Source organism: Coffea arabica, chromosome 7c (assembly GCF_036785885.1).
Source record: "Coffea arabica cultivar ET-39 chromosome 7c, Coffea Arabica ET-39 HiFi, whole genome shotgun sequence".
NCBI classification, from domain to species: Eukaryota; Viridiplantae; Streptophyta; class Magnoliopsida; order Gentianales; family Rubiaceae; genus Coffea; species Coffea arabica.
Window position 1 is genome coordinate 12,509,927 of NC_092322.1, and position 14,966 is coordinate 12,524,892.

The 14,966-nt window shown below is 34.6% G+C and overlaps 1 protein-coding gene, 1 long non-coding RNA gene and 1 pseudogene across 9 annotated transcripts; all 3 read left to right on the forward strand.

Annotated features, from left to right (window-relative positions):
* The first annotated feature begins 1,439 nt into the window (after window positions 1-1,439).
* LOC113699560 (cytochrome P450 71AU50-like) lies at window positions 1,440-3,658 on the forward strand. Its single transcript, XM_027219931.2, has 2 exons — window positions 1,440-2,341; window positions 2,803-3,658. The coding sequence occupies exons 1-2, from the start codon at window positions 1,463-1,465 to the stop codon at window positions 3,430-3,432; spliced, it is 1,509 nt and encodes a 502-aa protein (XP_027075732.1). The 5' UTR covers window positions 1,440-1,462; the 3' UTR covers window positions 3,433-3,658.
* A 1,890-nt stretch (window positions 3,659-5,548) lies between these two features.
* Window positions 5,549-7,382, forward strand: LOC113699561 (cytochrome P450 71AU50-like; annotated as a pseudogene).
* Window positions 7,383-9,126: 1,744 nt separating this feature from the next.
* LOC113698471 (uncharacterized) lies at window positions 9,127-13,335 on the forward strand. 8 transcript variants are annotated; one of them, XR_011817902.1, is made up of 9 exons: window positions 9,127-9,182; window positions 9,442-9,503; window positions 9,594-9,633; window positions 11,496-11,539; window positions 11,626-11,762; window positions 11,878-11,994; window positions 12,404-12,475; window positions 12,571-12,621; window positions 12,909-13,335. It is a non-coding gene; the product is annotated as an uncharacterized lncRNA (long non-coding RNA). The 8 variants fall into 8 exon arrangements; XR_011817903.1 differs by lacking the exon at window positions 9,127-9,182 and adding an exon at window positions 9,189-9,304; XR_011817900.1 differs by lacking the exon at window positions 11,496-11,539.
* Window positions 13,336-14,966: the final 1,631 nt, after the last annotated feature.

A 14,966-nucleotide genomic window follows, 5' to 3' on the forward strand; every position in this document is an offset into this window, starting at 1 on the left:
CAAAAAAAAAAAAAATCAATATCGTGGAAAATATATGAAAGTTTTGATAATCATTGAGGTCTCTGTCATTTTTGTCCTAAACCAACAGGTAAAAGGAATAGTGTTGTTATACTTCTGCTACATCCATCTGTTGTTGCCCCAAATGTCAAAGGCACCATTAATTTCCATATTGGCCAGGTAATTTTATTGAAAATCCAGCAGTAAGATTTAGCGGTCGTATTATACTACTTAGTGCTTGATTGAAATCAGAAATTGTTGTCTAAATAATATAACTCAATCAAGGATTTTTCTCTTGAGTGCTCGAGCGTTTTTGTTAAGACACCTAACTTATTATGTGAATGCACACCTCACTTTTGTTATCGTTGCATTTAGATATTTTTCCTAAATTATTTTTACTCTTGCCAAAAAATTAATACTTAAAACTATTTTAATGAATTCTCTAGGACCACTTGCTAGTCAAACCGTCAATCAATAATATCCCATTTGACAATATAACATACACTTTCTTTAACCATCAAGAAAATCAAAATCTGATTTAAAAAGTAAAATACCAAAGAAGAATAACCATGTTTCATTTGTATGAATTTTTTGTCAAGAAGAAAAGGTTGAAATGTGGTCCTATCCAATCCAAATCCAAATTGCCAAGATTCATAACGATTCTATAACCATATCTTTAAACATGTTACTATATATATAAAGTGGGAGGGAGGGAGGGATTTGGTGTAAACAAATTGTATCATTTAGTGTATTGCCTAATTTAATCTTACTTCTAAAGAGAATTATATCATTTTATTTACTCACTTTCCTACAATCATTCCATATTTGTTGAACTAATCACTACTTCCCTAAGAAAAAAACTATCACTTTTTTTAGAACACTATAATAGTTTAAATACTTTAAATTACTATTTTCCAATAAAAAAATAATGCCAATCATTTTTAATATCTTTTTATTAGTAGGACACACATTGGGTGTGCCCTAACCACTAGTCTTAATAAAGTTTCTTTGGTTTTGAACCCGACTAACTTGATTCTTCTGTATAATCAATTTCCGCATCTTAATTTGTACGTGATGTTATTAGGTCCTAGTTGTCTTCCAAACAGTTATATTCATGTTAACATAAACACTCCAAAACATAAAAAAAAATTGTTACACTACCAAAAATAATTAACCGAAAATGAATTGGGAATAATGATCCAAGAAATAAAGCTTGTGAGATTTGTGATTGAGATATAGAGCATTGTTAGCAAGACATTGTAATGCTACTAATTGTAACGTTCCCAGCCTCCAATCTGTCCATATCCCCATTTCGGCATCATTCACCAATCGATTTCTACTAAGTTTAGCACAAAATTTTTTGTACTTGTTATCAATCCCTCCAAGCATTTGTATAAATTCAAGCTGAAACGTACCTTGAACACTCAGATCAATTGAGAAAGCAAGAATTACCATCCAAATCATAATGTCTCCAGCTTTGATTTGGACAGCTTTCATATTACTTACAATTGTTCTTCTCCTCAATTCATTGTTGAGAAAGAGAAAGCAGAAATTGCCTCCTAGTCCTAGAGGGCTTCCTATTCTAGGACATCTCCATCTGTTGGGAATAAATCCTCACCAGGATTTGCATAAGCTCTCTAAGCAACATGGTCCTATCATGCACTTACGATTCGGATTTGTGTCAAACATCATTGTTTCATCCCCCCATGCAGCTGAGCAATTCCTCAAGACACATGATCTTGTTTTTGCTACTAGGCCACCTCATGAGGCTGCTAAATATATCGGTTTTGGGCAAAGAAATCTGTCCTTTGGGCAGTATGGTCCATATTGGCGCAACATGCGTAAATTATGCACCTTAAATTTGCTTAATAGCCCCAAGATCAGTTCATTTCAGTCTATGAGGAGGGAAGAGCTTGGATTGTTTTTGGAATCACTTAAAGGGGTGGCTCTTAATCATGATGTTGTTGATATTAGTGCTGAAGTTGCTGCACTAAACGCGAACATGAGTTGCCTGATGGTGTTTGGGAAGAAGTATGCTGAGAAGGAATTCGATGAGAGGGGCTTCAAAGCTGTCATGAAAGAAGCGATGCAATTAGCTGCAACACCTAATCTTGGAGATTATTATCCTTACCTTGGAGTCCTTGACCCTCAAGGCTTGACCAGGAGAATGAAGGCTGTTGGCAAAGTATTTGATGAATTCTTTGAGAAGATTATCGATGAGCACGAGCAATCTGCAAACAAAGTTAGGCAAGCAGATGATTTTGTCTATACCATGTTGGCACTCAAGAAATCTGGAGAAACTGAATTCCAATTTGATCGCCCTCACATCAAAGCCATTTTGTTGGTAAGGCGTGAACTTGGTTTCCAAGAATCAACTAGGTTTACTAGTCCCTTTTGATAAATTGAATGCCTTATTTCTTTCTCAATTCTGCTCAAATCTAACGTCCACTTTCTTAGAGAACGAAGTTTTACAGTTATTTAGCCAAAACAAGACTTTAGTATGCTTCTGATGATCATTACATGCTCCTTACTTATCCTCGATTTTATAATTTCCCAGTGCATGTGCATCTTTTGAACTTTCACCCCAAGTGAAAGTAGCATTTTCCATTTGGAAAACTAGCGTCCATGTACTCAGCCCTGATTGAATTCTGAATAAGCTTGTCTATAGTCATAGATCATAGTGTCAGGTTAATTGATGGTGTTCAATTGTTAGTCTACACGTGTAGCATGCTTTTTGCCTGTGATTTTCCTTGACATCATTTAGTCTCCTGAACGACTAGGATACAAATAACATCTTCATTGCAGGATATGCTTGCTGGATCAATGGACACTTCAGCTACAACTGTTGAATGGACACTTGCAGAGCTCCTGAAAAACCCTCGAGTAATGAAGAAACTCCGGCAGGAGTTGAATGAAAAAGTGGGCTTGGACAGGATGGTCGAGGAATCAGACTTGGACAACCTGCAATACTTGGACATGGTTGTAAAGGAAGCACTAAGGCTCCATCCTGTTGCACCATTACTTATTCCTCATGCAGCTAGAGAGGATTGCACAGTTGATGGTTTCCACATACCAAAAGATTCACGGGTGATTATCAATGTTTGGACGATTGGGAGAGATCCAAATGCATGGTCTGATCCTGAAAAGTTTATACCTGAAAGATTTGTTGGGAACAATATAGATGTAAGAGGACATGATTTCCAACTTCTTCCCTTTGGCTCAGGCAGAAGAGGCTGTCCTGGAACGCAATTGGGGCTCACTGTTGTTCGTCTTCTGGTGGCACAATTGGTGCATTGTTTCAATTGGAAGCTTCCAAATGGGATGCTGCCTTCAGAGCTGGACATGACCGAGGAATTTGGCCTTGTAGTGACCAGGGCCAAGCATCTGGTTGCTGTTCCGACCTATCGATTGAGCAAACAATTAAGCAGTTTCTAAAAACTAAAACATCGTATTTGTAGTTTGTATCTCGTGTATTTTAAGGTCTACTTTGCCATATCTTTCATCAAGCAATTACAATGTCTAACATTGTCAAGGATAGGTGTCAATGACATAATCAAGTACTTTGACGGCTTCTTCTTTTATCGCTTAATACAAAAGCATGCTCTATCATATTTGATGTACTACAGTTTAATATGGGAATACTAAAATTCTCTTTTATGCTTATGATTTGTCTGTCATCAAATTGTTGTATGCTTGATGTCTCAATAGTGATTTATTATCCCAATATTGGTTATATAAAATTTGATAGAAGGTAACTACAATTTTCATTTTTTCCCCTCCTATATAATGAAATATGTGTGCTAGATTGATAGGATAGCAACATCTTTGTGTTTCAATTTCATTCTTGCCTTCTTCCTCCCTCTCTTTCTCTACATTAAGGGTGTTTGTTTCTTTCCAATGTATCTTTCCTCTTAATTTCCTTTGTTTCTCAAGCATAAAATTCTCGAAAAGAATTATAGAGGATTTCAAAAATCAAACAGATAAGACAAAATCCGGTCCTTAATTCTAATGGTTCACAATGTTATTTCCTCTTTAGACCACCATGGATTTTACAGATTATTGTGGAATCTATATATTACTCTGCCACATTGCATTTTTTATCTTCACAAGAAGACATCATCAGATATTTGTGAATAAAGCTGATTAATTAGTCTAACAAGAGTGCGCCACTAGTTAATTACTACTAGTAATGCATTAAGAAAATAGTGACTTTGTCAAAAAGGAAGTTACATTAATTTAATTTATTTTACGTGATGACACATATACCACCTATATTTTGAATGTAATTTGGTATTTTTCATATCAAGTAGCTTTTTTTTAAAGTATAAATGGAAGATATCGAATCCGAGATTTTTCACTTATATATACTTCTTCTTTCATACCACCTCACCGAACCCTCCCTCCCCCAATCAAGTAGCTTCGTATGACTTTAGGTGTTGCATCATAAAACTCAACTGGAAAGAGCTATTATGATCGATGTTTTAAAAGACAAAAGCTTTGGACAAGTCATTTTTATTTGTTTTAAGCAGGACAAAAACCCCGTGGTACAAGGTGTTGGCCCAAGAATTTTGAAATTTAATTATTTAAAAACTAATAAGATACTAGAAATATGAAATATTTGTTAAAAATAATAATATATCAACTAATATACAACATTTAATTAATAAAATGATAATAAAAGTTGAAACAAAACTTGAAACTGTTCCAAAATTCAGAAATTCAATTCGTGTTAGCAGGGAATTGTCATTTCAAAGAACATGAAATGATTATTTAATTGGACAATGAAAAGTAATATAGTAAGCATACGAGTGAAACACAACAAAGTACTGCAGAGTTCCATTGTCTTACTGATGAGTCCCCCCCCACCCCCCTTCTCTCCTCCATTCTCCTTGGTCTAACAAACGAATTCATAGTAATTATCAAAATCCTCAATATGATTTGAAAGTTTGGGCGTTTGAGGCGTGCACCCTGGTGAGCCTTAATGTTAAAAGCATTGTTCAGGCGATAGCCTAATGAGATGAACATGCTGATGCAGATTAGAGCTTCATGGTAAGATTAGTTATGTCGTATTACGTTTCTATGAGATGTTATTTTATGATGGGAAGTATGAGTTTTCAAGTTGCAGAACTCGTGTTACTTTCTTTTTTTTTTAACTTTTTTGCTTGTACAGGGAATAAGATTGGCATTGTATGAAATCGAAGAGTGTAATTTGTTGGAAAATTTAAAAGAAAATGTACTCATAAGACTGATGATCAAAGGCCTCCACTGCTTCTGTCTAAAATAAAATTTGAGTATCATAGTGTCTGAAGTAAAATTGAGTATCATAATTTTTGTGCTTGGCATATAGCATCCTTAGCAGGCATTGGTTTCAAAGAGTTCTGGCTAATTTGCATTCTTCCCAAGCTACAATCTGTCCATATTCCATATTCCGAATTCGGCAAATCCTTGCATGTTAGCACTTCTTGTCAAGTGTAAATGCATAATTAAGCTGAAAAAGATTTCACTCCAGTCAGTGAGTTGAGATAGTTAATCATCTTCCAAGCACCAAATTATGATACCTTTATCTTGGATTACAGTAATCCTAGGAGGATTTGTACTTGTTTTCTTCTTGAATGAATTAGTAATCAGGAACAAGAACAAGAAATTGCCCGCTAGTCCAAGAGGGCTACCTCTTCTGGGACATCTCCACCTTGTGGGGAAGAATGCTCACCAACATTTGCATAAGCTGTCCAAGCGGCATGGTCCAATCATCACTTACGATTTGGGTTTGTGTCGAACATCATTGTTTCATCCCCTCGTGCAGCTGAGCAATTTGTCAAGACACATGATCTTGCTTTTGCCAGTAGGCCACCTCTCTAGGCCGGAGTTTCGGACAAAGAAACCTGACTTTGCTCAATATGGTTCGTATTGGCGGGATATCCGCAAGTTTTGCACCTTAAATTTGCTTAGTAACCATAAGATCAGGTCATTTGAATCTATGCGAAGAGAGAAGCTTGGACTGTTTGTCAAATCATAGGCTGTTCTAAATCGTGGTGTTGTTGATCTTAGCGTGGGAGTTGCATCTTTAAACGGGAACATGAGTTGCCTAATGATTTTTGGAAAGAAGTATGTAGACAAGGAATTTGATGAGAAACAAACTATCTGCGACTCCTAATCTTGCCGATTACTATCCTTACCTCAGAGAACTTGACCTTCAAGGATTAACTAGGAGAATGAAGGCTGTTAGCAAAATTTTTGACAGATTTCTAGACAAGATTGTTGATGAACACGAACAATCTGCCAACCAAGACAGGCAAGCTGATGATTTTGTGTACACCATGTTGGCATTCGTGAAATCTGGCGAAACAGAGCTTCAATTTGATCGCTGACGCATCAAAGCTATCTTCTTGGTAAGTCAGCACATGATAATTAAGTTCAGCATTTTTGTGCACATTGAAATTTTTTCTCTTCAATACATGTGGCTTGTATAACTTGAAGTTTCAATATACTAGCCAGACTTTCCCAACTTAAGTTTTTGGGGCTCTTAGATGGTCAATTTGAGTTTCTTTGATCGCTTGAATTCTGCTTTCAAAATCATTCTACTTCCTGAATATAAGTACCATGCATCTTAGCCAAAGAAGGAACTTTCATTTGGAGTGGAAGGATACACTTCAGTCAGATTAATACACTTCATCAGCTTTTCCGTATTTATACTTAGATTGCATTAAACTAATTAATTTTTAGGTTATCAGTTGGTAGTCCATTTTTACTTTTGTGAAGGGAAAAAGATGTTCCTTCCAGGACATGCTTGGTGGATCAATGGATACTTCAGCTACAGTTGTTGAGTGGACACTTGCAGAGCTCCTGAAAACCCCGCGAGTAATGAAAAAAGCTCAGCAAGAATTGGAGAAAGTCGTAGGCCTAGACAGGATGGTTGAGGAATCAGATCTAGACAGCCTGAACTACTTGACATGGTTGTAAAGGAAGCATTAAGGCTCCATCCTGTGGCACCACTACAACTTCCTCATGCTGCTATGGAAGATTGCACTGTCAATGGCTTTCATATACAGAAAAATTCACGAGTGATTATAAATGTTTGGACAATTGGGAGAGATCCAATTGGACAATTGGACAATCCTGAGAAGTTTATCCCAGAGAGATTCATAGGGAGCAATGTAGATGTCAAGGGACATGATTTTCAATTTCTTCCCTTTGGCTCCGGCAGAAGAGGCTGCCCTGGAATGCAATTGGGGCTCACTGTGGTTAGTCTTCTGGTGGCACAATTGGTGCATTGTTTCTATTGGGAACTTCCAAATGGAATGCTGCCTTCAGATCTGGACATGACTGAGGATTTTGGACTCGTAGTGAGCAAGGCCAAGCATCTGATGGCTGTTCCAACCTATTGATTGCGCAAATGATTATATGCTAGCAGTTCTTGAAATGTATGGTATCTGTTCTTTAACATATATAGCTAAATGTGTGAATGCCAATCCCTCCAATTGAACCCAATTGCTGACGTGGCACGATGTGATTGGCCAATTGATGGTCGTCCCCCAATCAATTGAGACGAGGACAAAATTGAGATTTCGCCTCCTCATTGGATTGATAGGGTTGTTGAGAATTCATTTACGCCACTCACTGTATCTCTTCTTCTCCGAGCCATTTTCTCTCTTGCCTCTGTAGTTCCTTTCTCTCCGCCATTCCTTCCATGGATTTCCTAAGAAAAGACACAGAATAACGGCACACAGCTTCTATTCTCTCTTTCTTCTTCATTTTTCCCCTCTTCCCCTCTTTTAAAGATTATTCAAAAAAATGACACTTAAAACTAGAAGTGGCAAAATGGATTCATATCCACCAATCCATCCATATAAACCAACCTTAAATGGATTTGGATTATCCATATAAATTCAATGGTTTTAAATGGATAACCATTTAAATCCAATTATGTTGGTGGATTTAAATGGATTATCCATCTTATCCATATACATCCATTTAACTTAAAAAATAGAAAACACATTTATAAAAATGTGAGAAAATCTTGTGGGACAATCTATTTTTTTCTTCATAACTTCCTCATATGTCAAATTAATTTTGTGGGACCACCTATTCTTTCTTTCATAACTTCCTCACATGCCAAGTTGCCAATAACATTAATTACAATTTATTTGCTTCTAATTCCTAGACTTCTTCCATACTTTTCAAAATTATATTTTAGTCTCTACTCTTGATTTTTTTAATTAAACTCTCATATAGTAATGATTGCAAACATTTATATTCTTAAGTAAAGAAAAAGCGAGAATGCATCATGCAGTGTCAAAATACTTTTTATTTTTTTAATTCTTTTAATTATAAAAGAATTTTTCTAACGAGTGTCCCCGCAACATTGGTTAAGATATGTAAATGACACCTTTTTTTTTTTTTCCAAATCCTCATACTTTCAATTCTTCTCCCTTTATCACCCAACCCAACTATCCAAAAAAATATATATATACCTAATTTACTAAGTAATATAAGGTAGCTTGTATATCAATGGTATAATAAGGAGTTTTATATATGTTTAGGTACTACGTGCACATGTGATGAAAATAATTTACTTGTCAAATAACATAAGATTTCTTATTAGAACTCCACTTTTATTCAAGACATCACTCTTGAACAGGAGTGCAAAAAATTGGAAACGTAAACTTTTTTTCACTGTAAAGACGTATTCAATTCATTCAAAAGTTATAAAAATATAGCTAAGTTCTTAATTGTTCATTACTTTACAAAATGATACTTAAAGTAATGATGAAAGGACAGTTAAATTTTCTTGGAACTAAACTAATTTTATGAAGAACTGAAATAAAGTAACAGTACAAGCATTTGTTATTACCAAAAGGTTTTAGGTGATTTAAGGATAAAACTTTGGGGATCTGTATTTTTTAGAAAAAAATATTTGGATCTTAAATTTAGGATTTGGAAGAGTAAATGGATAAATGGATGGATCATGGTTTACACTATCCATTTAAATGACATCCATTTAGATCCATTTATTAAATGGTTTTAATTGGATTGGATCAATTTGATCCACTATCCATTTAACTAAAACCATTTATCAACCATATATCCATTTTGCCACTTCTACTTAAAACCCACATTTTTATTCTTTCTGTTTTTTTCCGTTTTGTCTCCTTCTTATCCTGAAATAGGAGAACCTTGAAGATTTGGTCGATCTTGTTTGCTCACGTTTGATTTTTCTTTTTCCGTTTCTGATTTTTATCCATCCCTTTTCCTCATAAACTTATGATTTTTCCCTCTTTCTGCGCAGAAAAGTTTATATTTTCTCTCAGTTATTTTTCTCTTTATTTGTATATAATTACCTTGGAGATCTTTCTTATCTGATTTATTTTCTCTCCGCTGATCTCGCCATTTTTTAGTTTTAAAATTTTCCTTTATTTTGACTGATTTTTTTCATGTTTGTTTCAGGGTGCAAGTTTAAGGCTTGTATGTTATTATCTGGTATCCTCAATCTCTACAGAACCCGTCAGGTAAAAAATCTCACATGATGTTTATTTTTCTCGTGACTTTTTTGACTATGATTATTTTGTTCTTATGGAATTTTTGTGTGATTATCTCAGGTAAAAACACACAAGGAAGGCCACTGAAGGAGGAATTACAGTTAGTTTCTTGCCCTTTCATTTTTTTGGGTTATTTGGTTGTGATAATATGGTTTTTTTTTTACTCGTTTCTTTCTTCAACTATAATATGAGAAAATCCAATATTGTTCATGCTGGTCTCGACTATGTTAATCTGTTTAGTGTAGATCCAAGGTTTTGTCTTCTTCGTTTTTTTCCCCCTAATAAATTTGCTCTTGCCAGCATTGCTTATTCTAAGTCTTTCTTAGATGAACGAAGAAAAGATAATGGATGCTACTTTTCTTCAATAAGCCTTGACGATATGTTTTAATTTCCCTTTTTTTTGTGAACAGATTTTTTTTCATTGTAACTTACTGTAACTTTCTGCTCTCTTTATCCTGTTATTGGTCTTTACAAAAGTGAAGGGTGAAAATTTGTGACGGCATCCTATTTCCTCTAGATCCAAAGTTATTTTCTTTTACTTGTTTTACTTGCTCCGTTTTTATTGTTTTGAGTTCTCTTTTTGAGAATCATACATTGCCAGAACCTAAAGCTCAATTTCTTTTTTTGCAAAATTCAACTCAAACATGTTATTGCTTGTACATTTGCTGTTTGGCTTGTAGCTTTACTTGTTCCCTTTTTCTAGAGATATGTCTTGTTTTTGTTTTTTTAGTTTTTGTTTATTTGTCAACCTTATTGATAATTTACTTTTCTTTTTGTTTATCAACTCAGTAGTGGCAAGGAGAGTAAATTAAGTTGTTTTCCTAGGTAATTTGTAGTTTGCCTTTTGTTGGAACTTTATTTTGGTTGGCAATGTCAACCTAGCCAGTTAAAAAACAACTTAAAAATTTGGGAATAATGTATGAAAAATTTGTATAGCAGATTCAAGGCTGTATGAATGTCTTGCTGATAAGAGCTGGTAGCTTGTGGCTTTCGGTAAAGCCAGGACTTCTGAAATTGCATGTCATATTTCCTTTGAAAGTCTCTCAATAAAATTTTAAAATATGGGGATCAAAAGGAATAGGAGGGGCAGGGATGAGGGGTAATGAACAAGATTGTCTTCTAGAATGCCTATGCTCTGATTTTCTACATTTTCTGCTGGCCCCTACACTGTGTAACAAGGTTGAAGTCTCTTGATGTCACTGCCTACAGAGTGTTGTAGGACATCAATAACTAAGTTGTTTCGACGATGGCGGGTAATGATCAAGGTTGTTTTCATGAATGCCTGTGCTGCTATACTTCATTGTGAAACTCTGTTTCTTTTTGTTTTCCCCCTTTGTGCTTGTGTGTGTGTGTTGTAGGTAGGGGTGAGGAGTAGGTTTTGTTGTTCCATTTTTTAAGTAAATATACCTTCACCTGCTAGCTTGAACAACCACAAATCCTGCCATCAATTGCCAATTATGAGGAGAAAACAAAAAAGCTACAATGTGGACTCTCTCTGTATAAAATACAATTCACTATTTTATGAATGCCATATGCTGGTAATGTGTTCCTACCCAGATTACATTGATTCAAACTCATTAAGTTTAACAAGTTTAGGGATTTATGCATCACGAGGAACAACTTTTGTCATATGTAGGAAGACAAACTTATTTTGTATTGATGCTTAGTTGATTTGTGTTAAATGAATTGCTTATTGTAATGAATATGCTTGCAATATTATAAAGCCACATCTTGAAGTCTATTGATGTCCTACACTGTGTAGGCAGTGACCAATTGTTGTTGCTTAACAGGTCCCATAAGTTCGTATTTGCATACTTCTTGACATGTTTCTCTTTTTTGGGTGGCAAAGGAGGCTTCGTTCTTTATTCTGCAATGCATGATACTGATTCCGTTGAATGGAAGATTACCTGTTATGTTCTTCTTGATTAGTTCTCAGTCTTTTCCATGGATTTCATATTTCAGGATTTCCGTCAGCTTCTTGATGAAAAACTTGAACTATCATTGAAGTTGAGAGACTTAACTATTCACTAGGTACAAGAAGGATTTCAAGAATTCTTCAGAAAACTCAATGAGTGATTCCTTTTTCTTTCAGGCAAAAGTAAGTCAGGTAGCCAAGATCTAAGTTTGACGTAGGGAGTGCGAGGAGAAAAGGTCCTTCCTGGGATTGTTCTTCTGTTCGCTCAACTATCTCTTTTCATTGGGCGAGGTGCTATCCCAAGAATTACCGAGGTCACTTTCTGTTCTGTGTTTTTATTGTGTTTGTTTCTGCATTCTACTAGAGAATATGTAATGTCCATTAGATTCTGAAAACTTTCTAAAAAAATCCTATCTTTAACGGTGCCAGAAAATAGCTTCTTCCTTTTCTTCTAGTGGTGCTCGGGGTTATGAGTATGGCCCTGCTTTCATCGCTGCAGTGATTTGTCGCACCTTCCGGGTAGCTGGGGAGAAGTGCTTGGACCATGTATGGATTTTTGGATCATCTTTTGCACTACTTGTTCTTGCTCAAAAACTCACTTTCTATGTGCAAAATTGTTACATTTGTGTAGTGAAATTTGGAGGGCTATTAGTCTAGCGCGCTAGATTCGAGACTCAAAATCTATCTCATATTATTATTTCAAAGAAGCCAAATTTCTTGTTCTCATTCAAAACTTCAGTTTCTACATGCAAAAACTCTACTTTTCACATTTGTGTAGTGAATTTTGGAGGACTATTACCCTAGCTCACTAGATTATGGACACAATCAGATCCTTTGAGGCCATATCTTGCCTAAGAGAATGGAAGATGGAAGTGGAATCCTTGCTTGAAGTAAATATAGATTTCTGAATCTGATGTAAAAAGTAGCCGTTGAGTACTTTGTTTTTTTCTTTCAGTATGTAAGGTTAAGAACTCAAAAGATATCAGTTCTGTTGCGGACAAGGTTTACAACACCAAACTGGATTAAAGTTAGTTAATTCTGTAAAATTTTTGCAGTGAATGGTTCAAAATCTATACCCTTCATAAGTTTAGCTAATGTTTTGAGCTTCTCCTTTTATGATAGCACAAGGAGCCAAGAGAGGTTCATATGTTTGTTGATCTGCTGCTTCAAGAGGTAATTTCTTTCATTTTCTAACATGATCTTTCTGTTGTAAACTCTGATTCTTAACATATAAATGTTTTCTTAAGCTGTGATCAATTTCTGACCTCTTGCAATGTGCATATTTTTTATGAGGGAGAAATGAGAATATAAGATGTTGGAGCTGTCAGAGTTCGTGTGCGTGAGTGTGTGTTTAGCACAAAAGTTCAAGTCTGAGAAAGTAATAAACTTTCTTCATCTCATTCTTTCGTTGACATTTTGATAATCAAGGAACTTACTTTCTTCATTAATCTTGCTTTTAGTTCGAAGCCATAAGAGGCGAAGTAAAGCAGATTTTACCTCCAGAACTTAGCCGTAAACATCGTCGTACAGACAGTAACGGGAGCACCACCACTTCTCGCAGCAATCCTTTGAGAGACGACAGAATGAACCGGTCAAATACCCAAAGGGCCACGAGCCAGCTACTGGAATCCCATCTAGCAAAATTGTTTAAACAAAAAAATGGAGATATTTACGAAAATTGAATTCACACAGGTTTGGTAGGAGTGCTTGTTGCTAGGTAATTTACATTATTCCCACTGGTAATATAGCTATTTTTTAGTTCTTTGTAATGATGATGATCCTTGAAGGACATCAAGGACATCAATAAATCAAATTTTCTGACTTTTTGATGGTTTATTAGAGGATGTAGTTTTATATTGCCAACTTCAATGGCATTTCTTCGTGAAATTTTCTTGTTTGATTGGATGAATATTTTGTCACTGTCTTGAACTTTACTTTTTTATTTCATTCGGTAAAACAATAGTTTGAACTCTAATGCCATCTTTTTATTGCAAAATAAGATGGGTTAATTGATGTCCTTTTAGTAAATGTTGCAAAGATTTTACTTTTTATAATTAATATTTTAATTTGAATAACAGGATGTTTCTGGGCAAGCCTGAAATTTACACCGCGCATCGTCGCGGTGTTCTCCTCTTAGTTGTACCAAATGTATCAAGGTCTTGTATCCCACTTTGGCTGCAGCTTCATTCAAGTACTAGCTGATTAAGTCCGTTTTCAATAACATTGTACCTCAAAATTCTAAAGGTAAAATTTGAAGGGTAAAAAAAAAAGGGGTAAAATACCAAAAAACTCCTTATGATTTACTAAATGTTTAATTTAACTCGTTTGGAAACCTACACTATAACTTCTTGTGATTTCAACTAATTTGAAAATTGAACAGAAAGCATCCAATCTAACGGTTATACGTGAAATGTCAATATTGCCCCTATATAAATGAACTCCCTATGGTTTGTTAAATGTTCAATTTAACTCCCTCTAATTTGAAAAATTACATTATAACTCCCTGTGATTTCGACTCAATTGAAAATTGAATGGAAAGCATCTTACATATAGTAGAGGCAATATTGACATTTCACACACAACCGTTAGATTGGATGTTTTCTGTCCAATTTTCAATTTAGTCAACACTATAGGGAGTTGTAATGTAAGTTTCCAAATTAGAGAGAGTTAAATTGAATATTTATCAAACTATAGGGAGTTTTTTGGTATTTTACCAAAAAAATTACATGGATTGAGTTCCTTTTTAATTTGCAAAATATGCTTAACTCTAACATTATTGAGTTACTTTGAAAAAAAACAAATTGAGCCAAATTACAAAAAAAAACAAAAACCAAAACAATACCAAACAACATGTATTATAGTTCATCTAAAATTTTGTTAGATATGGAGAAATAATCCCATATCTTGTTGGTTAGATCCATCCAAAATTAAGAGAATCAACAAATAGTTGTATTAAAAAATTAGCACATTCTTTTTTTTGAATTGTCCTTCTGAAATTCACTTTCGTAGTACTTATGTCTTTAGTCAGGATTTAAAACTCTAAGGAGTTTTGCATATTCCTATTTACTTAACAGCTGTGATATACTTTTTTTATTTGATTTTGATATAATTTAGAAGATGAAATATTGTTGTTTCCATATGAAATATTGTTGTCTCCATCCATTGTAAACTTTTTAAACTTGGGCTGTTAAATTCAAGACTCAATTTAAAAATAGGTGAAATTTTTTTGACAGAAAATAGGTGAAAATTGCTAAACGCTTGAATATTTAGTATCAAATGAAAATATCCAAATAGTTATTTAGATTGTCCATAAAATTCTCACAAAATTCAAATGAGAATTTAGAGCCTTATTTTTGTGACCCTAGATTTAAATTCCTTCAGTAATATGTAATAGATACATGCAGATTAAAAGGAATTAAGATCTTTAATCGAAAATGTAGAGGAAAAAAAATAAATTCACTGATGCTGTGTCACTACAAGTTTTCAAATAAAGATCCATAAACTGAAGGTAGGCTATA